At 60.7% G+C, this 12,564-nt stretch overlaps 1 protein-coding gene across 4 annotated transcripts in view; it reads right to left on the bottom strand.

The window, feature by feature from the left end:
* AATK (apoptosis associated tyrosine kinase) overlaps positions 1-12,564 on the bottom strand; it is a 42,699-nt gene that overhangs the window by 18,949 nt on the left and 11,186 nt on the right. For all 4 annotated transcript variants that reach the window (XM_067715154.1, XM_067715158.1, XM_067715161.1 and 1 more), the window contains exon 2: positions 1,450-1,583. In XM_067715154.1, the coding sequence (XP_067571255.1) occupies positions 1,450-1,583 (134 nt within the window). The remainder of the gene's footprint in view (positions 1-1,449; positions 1,584-12,564) is intronic.

The raw sequence follows: 12,564 nt of genomic DNA, 5'->3' as shown, positions 1-12,564 counted from the left end.
CCTTCCCATCCCCCTTCCCCCTTCCCATCCCCCTTCCCCCTTCCCATCCCCCTTCCCATCCCTTCCCCCTTCCCATCCCCCTTCCCCCTTCCCATCCCCCTTCCCCCTTCCGCTTGCTTCTCTGGCCCCAGGATCCTCCAGGAAAATGCCAGCATCGCCTGGCCCAGCCCACTGTGTTCCTGCAGGCCAGGGAGACAGGGCTAGGCATGCGGATCCCCAGGCAGGGGCTTGGATGCAGAGCCGAGGCTCCCAGGGCCATGGCCCTGCTGCCCAGGCCCTGAGCTCCACCAGCCCACCCCTCAGACAGCTCTGGATGGCCCTGCCGTGAAATGTGGCAAAGACACCTTTGTAAAAGGCAAGTGCTGCGCAGATGCCAGCTCCCCGGCCCCCCTGTGATGAGACACAGCAGGGGGAGGCGGAGGGCACTGCTTCTCTAAAATGGGGGTGACCAGGCTGCAATGTAGGTCACTTAGTATGGAGATGACTGGGGTGGCGGGCTGCTGTGCTGGGCCACAGGACAGCCCCTCCCCTCCTGACCTCGCCAGGCCCGGGAATCTGACCTCCAGCCAAGGGCGGGGCAGCTGAGTGGGCGGGAGAATGACCACAGGCGGTGCTATGTGCTAAGTCGGCAGAACTCAGCCCACAGGGCTGGGGGGGGCTCTGGTTGGGCCCCTCAGTTCCCAGCTTTTTCTCCTGGTCCTCCATGCTCAGAGCTGCAGCTAAAGGTAGGGAGCAGCCATGGGCGCTTCTAGGATTGGGGAACAGCGCCCCAGGGATGCCTCTGGGCCACCATCCTTAGGAGGGGCACCTCAGCCCTGGAATCCCACCCAGGATGACCCCGGGAGCTTAGCCCTGCCAGGGCGGCCAGAGAGAAGGCGGGCCCAGCCTTCTAGCTGATGCTCCATGAACAGTAATGATCACTCCTGCTGTCCTACCGCCCTGATTCCTACGTGGCGCACAGTCCTTTCCTCGTGGGGCGGAAGACACCCAAAGTAAGGTGACCCCAGCCAGAGAGGTGCTTCTGATGCCGAGAAGCGTGTCTGGGCAACTTTGGTTTCCCTTTGCTGATTCGAACAAGCAGGGATTCAAGGACCCCCTAGGCATAGAGACCCCTCCCACAGCGGCTCAGGAGCCCCCGTGGCCCCCTTGAGGCCCATCCTCACCGTCCCGGGGTGCACCGCACACAGAGGCCTGACCCTGAGCTGGGACATGACAGCATGAGGCCATGCCCCCCCAACAGGGGGACCCAAAATGGGGGAGGCAGTGGGAGGGGTCCCTGACAGCCCCTAGGCCTCTCCCATCGGCTGCCCCCAGAGGAAGGGCTGTGGGGTCCTGGCCTCTATAGTCCCCAGAGGGCCCTAGGAGGGAAGGAAGCCCAGTGCCGAGTGGACACCAGAGGGCCAGCCCTCAGGATCTCGTCCACAGCCTCCCCCGACCCCCAGCCCTCACCTTGAACCCGATGCCGCCCTTCTTACAGCACAGGCAGGCCAGCATGAGGGCAATGACGGTGAAGAGCCCGGAGAAGGACACGGCCACCACAGACAGGGAGGACGACCAGGAGAGCTCGCTGAGCGGGGCGCCGTCTGCTGAGGGAGAGAGAGTTACAGGGCAGCTCTGCGACCCGGCCCCCATCTGCACCCAGTCCCCCAGGCACACTCTGGGGCCAGCCGGATCCCCACGCCGGGCTCCGAGGCCCCCCAATTCATTGCGGTCTAAGCCTCAGCACCCTTGCCCTTGCTCCAAGACCCCACACTCGGAGGCACAGCCGCCGGCCCAGGGCCGGTGGACACACGGGTTGGCCACGGTGGCCCAAGCCTGCAGTCCATGGCCGGCCCCTGGGTGCCACACTGGCCTTGCCAAGGGACAAGGGGCTGGCTGAGCTGGCGAGGCCTGCTCAGCTCCCACTTCTGGGGGGCTGTGGACATCCCTCATGAGCTCAGGGTCTTGGGGCTGTGGGGACCCTCTCCCACGGCTCTCTCAGACTGGCCAGCCCACTCACCCCTGTGGAGTGGGCCCCGGGGGCTGTCATCGTTGCCATAGCTATGGCATGGCACTGGTAAAGGCTGTGAGACCCGGGATGGGGGCTGCTGGGAGACGGACCAGGGCCCCGCTAAGCGGGAGAGACTGAGGACCTGGCTGCTGGCCACATGCCAGGCTCCAGGCAGCTGGGGGTCAGGGCCGGGACCTGTCCAACCTCTGAGGACAGGGATGTCACTGTCCCCAAGGTGAGGCAGCAGAGTTCCTCCATGCAGTCTGGCGTTTCCAAGTCACCCTCTTACTGAACGCCCACCAAGGGACCCCCGGTGCTGTTTCTGTCTTGAGGACAGCAGGGTGCCTCGTTCTGCAGCACCTGGTCCATGTGAGCCCCTCATGGCTCACCCTCATGAGGGTGGGGTAACTGTGATGGGGTAACTGTGGTGCCCAGGACAGCACAACGTGGCCCTCCAACACACAAGCATGGCCCCCAAATTAGGGATCCAAGCTGCCCCCACTCCCCCGCTGAGCCAGGGCTTTGGGGAAGCTTGGCCCATCTGGTGCCCGCAGGACAATGTGGTGGGGCCAGCCGGGGTCCCCTAAACGCTGGGCAGGCAGTTCCACCCCTGGCCTGCCCTCCTGTCCCACAATACCGGCTCCAGTGCATGCCCCTTTCCCGAGGACTTTCTTTCTACCCGTCCTCCCTTCGGACCCTGGAGGCTTCCTGCCTGTCCCCAGCTCCTCTGCCCACTGTGTACCCCAGCCCCCCAGCTCCCAATGGCTGATTCCTCAGGACCCCATCATCCCACCCAGCACACCTGCCATCACTGGTCCCTCAGGTCAGAGCAGGTCTCAGCAGCGCCTCACCGGGTCCTAATTGGCACTGAGGTGGCTGCCATGCCTGTCTCCACTGGACAGGAGGAAATGGAGGCTCAGCGAGGGTGAGAAGCCTGCCCGAGGTGGCACAGCTGACCTCTGACTGATGTGCTTCTGCTCCTGGGCATTCTGCGCCCACATGGGAAGCCAGAGCTACCAGTTAATGGGGTATCTAGGAAGACTTCCTGGAGGCAGTGTGAGCCCAAGAGGCTGGAACAATGGCAAGTGCGGCCTGGACTCCTACTCAAGTTTCTGAGCTCATTCCAGATACCCACACACAGGGAAGAGAGGCGAGGCTGAGGGCCCAGGAGGGCAGGGTCACCATGGCAGGGGAAACCAGCTCAGCCTGCCCTTGGAAGAGACCCTGGAACTTTTGGCTGTATTCCCCAGTCCCGTGGGGCTGCAAGCAGATACTTTCACAGGGGCCTCCACAGGCCAGGTTTCGGGTGGGGGGCCCACCCACTGTGTAAGCATCACCCCCCCAACTGGGCTCTCCCACCCAAATAGCGTGTACTCACAGGTTGCTGAGCAGCGCTGGCTGCCGCACCCCCAAGAAGCCATGAAAGCCCCCAAGGATGTGCTGTTGCCATGGCAACCCACGGGCGTTCAGCAGGCTCCCCTCCCGCCACCTCTGCCTGCACGCGCACTCCTGCATCTCCATCTCCTGGATGGTCCCAGGGCCTGGAAGAAGGCAGCAGGCACCAGGCCCATCACCCACCTGCCCCTCTGGGCCGCACAGGCTGCTGTCGGGCAGGATAACCTCAGATGGCCCAGCCTCAGCCTCTGCCCTCAGCCTCCTTGATGCTAGTCCTGGGGTGCGGCCCTCCTGTGGGTCCCCTCCCAAGCCCCTGGCGGGCCCTGGTCACAGAACTGGGCTGAGGGTGGGTGGGCACTCAGCATGATGTGCTCGACTCAGCAAGCAGAGGAAGGTGGCGGGTGGGGCCCCGAGTGGGCCTCCCCCACCACCCAATGCCCACGTCCCTGAAGGTGGATCTGCGGGGATGGGGAGAAGACCAAACAGATGGGCAGAGGCAGAAGCGGCTGAGAGGCTGTGGACTTGAATTTTCAAATCTACGAAACATGTCAGTTTCTGGAGCCCCACCAATGCTGGAACAGTTGAAACCCTGCCCCCCTCCCCGAGACTACAGCAGGTGACAGGAGTGTCACCCTCAGAACCACTCTGCAGACGAGGACACGGAGGTCCGTGTCAGAAGCTAGGCGACTGCTCTCGGTCCCCAGGGAGCCCCTGCCCTGCCCTCCACGGTCAGAGGATGATCCTGGTGGGAGAAGGAGGGTTCCAACAGCCCCTCGGTGTCAGACGGACCTGTCCCCTCCAGTGTCACCCCCAGATCCCAAGGCCGCACAGGGGCCGCTCACCCCCTGCCCACACATGGGCATCACTCACTCACTGCACCCTGGCCACCCCCAGGAGGGAGCCACCAACGCCCTCAGCACCTCCAGCTCTGGCTCCCGGAGCCCTTCTCTGAGCCCGCAGGCCGGCACCTACAGCCTGGGCCCTGCTGGCCGTGAACTCCTGAAACAGACCAGTGTCTGGCAGAGACACCTGTTGTATCAACACAGCGTGAACGAACACACACACGGGGGCACACACACTATGTACGCACGCACACATACCCTCTCTTCCAGTCCCCCCGACAGGCCTGCTCAGGAGGTATCATTGTGCCCACTTTAGAGGTAAGAAAATTGAGGCTCAAGGAAGTTATAGATGCACCCAAACACCGACAGGGCTGGTGCCTGGGGGCCTGGGTAGACCCACTCCTGACTCCTGGCTCCCTGCTCCTCCACCATCCACCAAAGATGCCTACGGGGAAGGTCCCGCTCGTGCCCTTAGGATCGGCGCCCACTAACAGTCTGAGAGGCCCATATGGGGTCCCATTCACACCCCACCTCTTCCCAGAGGGCAAGAGGGGTCAGCACCTCGTTTCATTCTTTTGACAACCTCAGTGAGAGTTGTGACAGCCCAGGGATGCTCTCTGTGTCAAGGGCTAGAGGAACACTCAGGGCCTGGAAACACCAATAAGCCTGTGTTCACTGATGGAGGAAAGAGAACAGTGCCAGGACCACAAAGGGCGCAGAAGCCCATCAGGTTTGACGCTGGGGCAGTGGGGCCACGAGGAGGGGGCAGAGCAGCCTCAGGTGGGTATTTGGTTCCGCAGAGCAAATAAGCAACATACTGGAGCCAGTGCAGGATGGGGAAGAGCCGGAGGTGCCCGCGGCGGGTGGCGGTGCCTGCATGACCCCAGCGTATGGGCACCTGGCACACCTATAGCGCACAGGCACTGACCTGTGTGTCTGTACTCGTGCACCTGCACACATGTCCTTCCATGCTCTGTCCACTGAGGGGGCCTGGCAGCGGTGACCCCGAAACCATCCCCCCAGTACCAGGCCACTCACACACCAGAATGACACCACGAGTGCCCGGGAAGACAAAAGTTGCAAATGGCTTTGTTGTTTGTTTCAGAAATGAAAAACCCATTCAAACAAACCTCAGGCCGTTCACCTCTGCAGCAGAGCATCCAGCCACGGCTTTGCTCCCAAACTCCGAGCCCTTCACCTCTCTGTGGCCACTCACCCTACCGTGACCGTCAGCCCCATGCGAGCCCAGCACGGGAAGGCCCACTTCCAACCGTACCCCAAGCCCAGACGCCTGCCGCTCTACCCTTGGCCTGGGGAACAACTACACAGCCCGCAGGAGGGCAGCTTGGCAGTGAGACACAGGTCGGGGGGGGGGGGGGGGGGGGGGTTCCTCACCGCCCACCAGGTGGCACTCTCTGGCCGTTTTATGTCCAAGGGTTCAGCGGGGAGAGCCTTCCTGTAGACTCTGGGCAGGTGAGAAAGGATCAGAACACCAGCCCCTGGACATGGCCATGAAGCCCAGCGCATACATCACCGTGCCAGCCCCCTTCTGTAACCGTGAGGGGCTCCAGAACTGAAGCCAAGGTCTGGGGGCTGCAGGGCTGGGTACCAGGCACCAGGCCCCTGGATGTGGGGAACAAACGCCCCGCTTGTGCGGCTGGTGGCTGGCTCAGAGGGGTGCATGCCACCCGGGGGTCCAAGCTTGGGGCTACTGCACTTGGGACCCACCAGCATCGTGGCACATGGCCTCAGCTAACACCCTGTGACAGGAGGGTCCCCTGAGGTACTGCCCTGCTGGCTGGCCGTGCCTGGCCTGGGCCCCACTCGGGGGACCCTAGGCCTCCACGGGTGTTTCTGTCCACCCAATGCCTCCGGGACCCATTTCTGCAGCACTGTCACCAGAGGTTCCATCCCTGCCCCCAGACCCTGCCCCCAAAGCAGAAGGGAAGGCCAGACCCTCACGGCACCCACAGCTACTGCCCAGCCCCACAGAGCACAGTGGCCACGCATGGACAGGCACCGCCTCGGAGGGCCCTGGCGGGGGCAGCAGCTCCCAGGTCAGGTCATAGTCAAGGGCCGCAGGCTGGGCTGCCCAGTGCAGCTCCAGGAAGGGAGGGTGCCGGGGCCGGAGGTGACGGGAGCCTGCTCAGCAGAGGAAGACCATCCCCTGCCAAGAAGCCTCCCTTGCACGCTGGGGCACTCGACCACCGTGGGGCCTGGCCCCGTGGTCCTCCCCACAGGAGATGGGCACCTGGCGGGCAAGTGCTGGCACGTCTCTGTGACCATGTGCCAGTATCAGGGGGCTCCTGGTCATGGTGGGAAGAAGCTACCTGCTCACCCTCCCCAGGCTGCGCTGGGGCAGCTCCAGGCCAGGCTGGGAGGGGGCTCAGGGCCTCGCTGGGCTGGAAGCTCCACCAGCTGTGGGACCCCGAGCCTCAGCTTCCCCATCTGGAAATGGGGCCACCCCACACCGAGTGTGCAACAGAGGAACACCAACCCAAGATGTCAGCTAGGCCTGGCACACACCACAGACCCCCTACCACAAGACCCCACCCCCCGCCCTTTCCCACTCCAGCTCAGCCCCAGGTAAGGGGTGAAGGGTGGGCTAAAAGGTGCCCCAGGCCTCCTGCTGGCTGAGCGGAGGGCGAGGAGAGGAGGAACAGGGGCAAAGGCTAGTCCCGCAGCGAGGCCACAGGGCGGCCACTCACCACCTGCTCCTCTCTGCCCCCATACTCCTGCCCAGAGGGCACGCCAAGATTATAAAAATAACCCACAGACCCAGGTGAAGTTCACACCACCGGGAGTCACCTGGGAGTGGCCAAGGGTGGCCCTGCAGCCCGAGCCCTTGGTTGTACCCCATTCAGTGAGCCCCCCGCCCCTGCACTCGCTCACCTCCAGGCAGGAAACGTAGCCCCCGCGGGCACCCAGATCCCAGAGCCCCTTCAGGCCCCACTTCGCCAATCTCTGTCCAGCTGGGATGGGGGAGGGCTGGCCCACCACACACGGGGCAGGGCAGGCAGGACTGCTGAGTGCTGGCAAGTTCTCTCTTAGGGTCCATTTCATCGTCCAGGTCTGCCCTGGGGCTGTGCAGACCTCCTCCGGCGTGTCCAAGCCTCGGGGGCATCAAGGCGGGGGCAGGGCACTCATGCGGTGTGGCCTCCACGGCGTGGGGTGAGGCTCCCACTGCTTCAGCTCACACCCGCCTCCTTCTGAACTCTAGACCCTGCCTTCCAGGGTCTCCAGGGTCTGCTCACTCCCCATGTGTCCTGTGTGCCCCACAGCGGGGTGAGCTCCTCAGTCCCTGGAGCCTCGTCCCGGACGCCGAGCTGCCTGCGTCCCCGGAGCCGCTCTGCAAGCTTCCTCCATCCGAGCCGCCCTGGGCGGGGCAAGTGGCCTCAATATGAACTGCTTTAAGCAGGGGCAGGTGGCCCCCATCAGAGGCTCCTTAAGCAGGGGCAGGTGGCCCCCATTAGAGCCTCCTTAAGCAGGGGCAGGTGGCCAAAGTGGTCCTTCACTGGGAGGGGGATGGGTAGCATCTCAGCCATGGGCTAGGTTCCTGCCAAGTGACCGTGGGCGTTGGCACACAGCCCTCCACCGTTGTAGGGCTCACTCCCCAAGGCCCCTTTCGCCGTGGGGGGCACCCACAACCGGGGGCACCACAGCCAGGGTCACCGGGCAGGCACATAGCCTGCCTGTCTTCACCCAAAGGGCTGGGGTGAGGAAGTAACAGACAGGAGCCTGGGGCCCCCGGCCAGGACCCCTCCCTGCCCTCCCCAGTGCCCCATGCCCGCTCTGTGGGCAGAACTGGGGCCAGGGAGCCAGGACACTGGGAACAGGGTGGTGACATGACAGGGAGAAGCAGCGCCCGTGGGTGGCTGAGAGCACACAGGGCAAACCCTGGGCCCAGACCCCTCAACGGGCCCACAGCCTACGGGGCTGGAAGAGGCAGGGGCTGGGCCGGGGATTCTGGAAGGAAACCTCACAGGGTGGGGGTGGGGGGGTCCCTGGGGTGGTGCTCCCTGAGAGCAGCGGCCAGCCCACCCCCACCTCCACTAGCAGGGGTCACGTTTCTGGCGTAAGAGGAGCTCTTTTTTGTTGTGATTAAGGCTCTACTTTAATCAGATGAATTCACACAGGAAAGGACTGAGAGTTCAGCTCACTTATGTGAAAACGCAGGTTGTGAAAGCCGACGTGGTCCTACGATACAGACACCTGTTATCCATCGACCATCACAACAAAGGTGGTGTGTGCGGAGCCAAGAGGCGCCTGTCCCATCTTCCCTGACACCCAGGAGTATTCACACCCCAGGGTAACAAATGCTCAGCAGCTCACCTCTGACACCCACCAGCCCCTACAACATCCCAAAACCCACGCAGCATCTGAGCCAGAGCCGCAGGTAGACCAGAACCACCCCGTGTTCCTGGCCACTCCTCTGAGGTCCCGCCTCTGCGGTGCCCTCCTGTGGGGATGATTGATGGTGGACCCTGTTTCGTTAGATACTTCTTAAAATAATAATTCTATCCACCTGCAGAAGCAACAGAGAAAACAAGACAGAGACGACCAGCTTCCCCCCGACCCAGCAGGCCTATGGCTCCATCGGCCCAATTCTGCTGCTTGAACGGGACCCTGCCTTCCTGGCCAGCCCGGTGGCCTGATGAGCACTGCTGGGCAAGGCCCAGCCATTTCCAAGGAGGCACAGCGTTCGGTAAAACTGCATGGCCACGTTTAGGAAGAGTAACTCACGCTTACCGGGCACCTGCTGTGTCCCGAGGGTCTCCTGTGGACGCTTTCTCTGCCAGGAGGGGCCCCTTTCCAGTTCATGAGGAGCAAACAGAGCCCGCCCCCACCCCCCAGCCTCATGGGTCAGATCTCACCCGTACCACCCAGCTTCCCGCCTGGAACCACCCTTCTCTGGCCCCACCCCACCTCCACTGGGCCAGGCACATGTGGGGGTCTGAACTGCAGGCCATTTCAGGGTGACAGCCCCCCACACAGCTGCAGCCAGGCACCACCTCCCAAGGCAGGGACACCGGGTCCACCAATGGGTCCCCACCCCTCCTTTCCCTCCCCTCCCCCTCCTTCCTCCCCCTTCTCCCTTCCTGCTTTTCCTGCTTCGTTTTCAAGTTCAACACATTCTTTGAGGATTCCCCCCTCCCACACCTTCTCTGCTGTCCCCCAGATCACCTCAGGGACCTGCAACTGGGGTAGGGAACCCAAGGGAGACAGGTGGGCCAGAAGACCCTCCTTCCAGACCCCACAGGGCTAGAGTCCCAGGTCCCCAAGCCCTCCTTGCCTCCTGGACATCCCACAGTCCCCCATAAAACCTGCCAGGGGCTGGCTCTGGGACTCTGCCCCCACCCTCTCCCTCGAGTACACGACTGTAACACCCGCCACATGACAGGTCCTATCCAGTTCTCCAGGACCAGCCTGATCCCACTGGGAGGGCGGGTAAGCAGGGGGCAGGAGTGGGGTCCAGCGTCAGGGTCTGGGCACGAGCCACACCACCCATGGCCCTCAGTGGATGGACATGGAAGGGGAGGGGGGAGGGAAGCTGGTTTAAGCTGGGGTGGAGGCTGCAGGGACAGGACCTGGGTGTCCCTTGGGGACAGATCCCCCCATGGCCCAACCTGGAGGTCTCAGGGCCCTTCACAGGGGCTCCTTTTTTGGGGGGCCTGGCCCTGCAGGTGACACGGGAGGGGTGACACGGATCCTATGCTCCCCAAAGGGGGTGGACATCAGTACCCAGCAGATCCCTCTGGTGAACCACCCTCGGTGCTGGTGCTCTCTGGTCCTGGCCTCGGTCCGTCTCCAGGGAGGGCTCCGAGGGGCTGGTGGGAGGAGGGGGATGGACCATTTGTGGGGGGAGCTGTGAGGAGGGGAGGGAGCAGTTCTGAACAGAACCAGGTACCAGGCCGGGCTTCTTGTAAAAGGAGTGACTTGTTCCACCAATGAGTGGGGGTGAGGTCAGGTGAGTGGTGTCCATCAGGGGGCTGTCACACGACTTGGGTCACCCCACCTCCCTCACCCCCTCCCAGGCACCCATCAACAAGACCCATGGCCTTGTAGTGGATGAAGCTCTAAACAAGAGAAACTAGAAAAAGTGCAGAGAGAGGGATCTTGCCTTTCTAACTCTTAACATGTCCAAAAGCTACAATCATTAAAACCATATGGTTCTGCGGCAGAGATGGGCCAACAGGTAAAGAGCGAAATCACAGCCCAGAGCCAGGCCTGGCCTCAGCGGAAGACCCTGCACAGAATGCCCGGCCCCGTGTGGTCTTGCCTCAGACCACACACCAGAATAACTTCAGATCGACATCAGTGAGTCAAATTATAGCATCTGAGAAGAAAATAGATAAATATCAGGCTTCTCAATGGAGAGGGATTTTTAAGCTAAAAGCAACGGAAGGAATCATGAAAGATCAATGGGTTTGGCCACATAGAAACATATGTTCCATAAAAGCCCCAAATTAAAAGGAAACAACAAACCAGGACGAATGATTGACAGAAAATTTGTCAAGGACTGATGTGACTACTTTTGGGAGCACACAATCAGCAAAAACTAAAAAAATACATTAAGACCCCAAAACAGAAACAAGCAAACACCACACAGTCAGCCCACAAACAAGGAAATACAATTTGACCAGCCCACAGGAAAATGTGCAGCCTCGTCCATAATAGAAGAAACGAAATGTCACACCCGATGTCAGCTTCTCGACCACGTGAATTCTTAGAAGCTGGTGTCTGGCCGAAGCCCACACACCAGGACCAGCTGCCCAGGCGCTCTGGTGGGCGTAAGTTGGAGCAGCCTCTGGAAAGCGATTTGGAGACATGCATGCAGGGCCTGGGAGACCTGCCAACTCCCAGGCCTAGCGATTCCAGGTCTGGGAATTTAAACGAGAGAGCAGCCTGGATGGCACACAAATCCAGACTAAAAACAAAGGAAGGAGCAAGTTAACATCACAGGCAGGAATCGCTTCACACAGAGATGTTCCCTGCAGTGGTGTTTATAAGAGTAAAAACCAGCCTAAATAGTCACAATAAAAGGATTCCGTAAAAACAATAGTACATTTGCAAAAGAAGCCACAGAGAGTGAATTTAAGATGTTTTAAATAAATGAGGAAATATCAACTTTATGCTAATTTTAAAAAGTGGATACACAAGGAAACAGTTGGGCTCAAAGCAAATGCTTGTTATTTGACTACGGAGTCAAGGGTTCATGGGGTCTCCCAAATATATATCCTTCATGAGTTTTGACATATCCGTACACCAAACCCATCAAACCCAACACTTTAAACATGCTCAGTTTAGTCTATTTCTATTATGCCTCAGTAAATTTGAGAACAAGAGGCAGGACATAGAATTGTTTATAAATCCTGATCACAACCATGTCAAAAAAAAAAAAAAAAACTAACTGAAAGAAAATATCTCAAAATGTGAACAGTGATTGTCTTGGGTGGTAGAATTCTGGGTAGTTAATACCTTCTCGTCTGCAGTTTTCATATTTTCTACAATAAGCATGTACTACGTCGAGAGTCAGATGTGTATAATTTTATTTAATTATCACCCACGCCTAACCCCATCCCTCTCGTCTTTAAAGACCCCCACGGTCTCACCATAAACAGAATGGAGCCCAGATCCTGTCCTGGCGTCACAGGGTCCTGGGTCTCCACAGGTCTCTGTCTGCCCCCCACCCCACACTCAAACACCACCTGGGGGAGCCACATGGCTGGAGGTCAGTAAGGTTTCCCCAGGGAAACAATGGGGACACAGAGGTGGAAGGTGGAGGTGGCCTGGATCGGCGAAGAGAAGGGTCAGTGACTCCAGCCATCCTCAGGTCAGTGGAGCCACGTCTCGCGGCCAGAGTGCAGGAAGGAAAGCAGGTTGTGCCTCACTCTGGGTCCCGGGGTGGCCCCTGCACCCTCCACCTCCTCAGCCGCCCCCTTCACTGTCCTGGGCTAGACACCATCCTCCTCCCAAGTGGACCCAGGCTTGGCCTACATCCCCTCCTGACCCCGTCAGGGCCCCAGCTCCCACCCTGGTCCCCAGCTTCTTCTGGGGCCCCAGACCCCGATATCCACCTGGCCCTGGCCCTTCCCTTGGGTGTCCTGGAGCATCTCAAACCAAAGCCAGCATGGAGTTCCTGTCCCCCATCAAGGCAAACCCGCTCCCTGGGTCCCTCCCACCCCCTCCCCAAGTGGGAGACCCCAACTGCCTCTGGATTCCTCTTGCCCCCTCCCCACATCCAGCCCTGCTGAGGCCAGTGAGCTCCACCCCATGGCCCAGACCCTACCCAACCTCCTCGGGGGTCTGTGGTTTCCAGGCGGTTCCTCACCTGGG

Source organism: Pseudorca crassidens, chromosome 19 (assembly GCF_039906515.1).
Source record: "Pseudorca crassidens isolate mPseCra1 chromosome 19, mPseCra1.hap1, whole genome shotgun sequence".
NCBI lineage: Eukaryota > Metazoa > Chordata > Mammalia > Artiodactyla > Delphinidae > Pseudorca > Pseudorca crassidens.
Note: the sequence above shows the minus strand (reverse complement) of the source record. Positions and strands in the feature narration are given on the sequence as shown.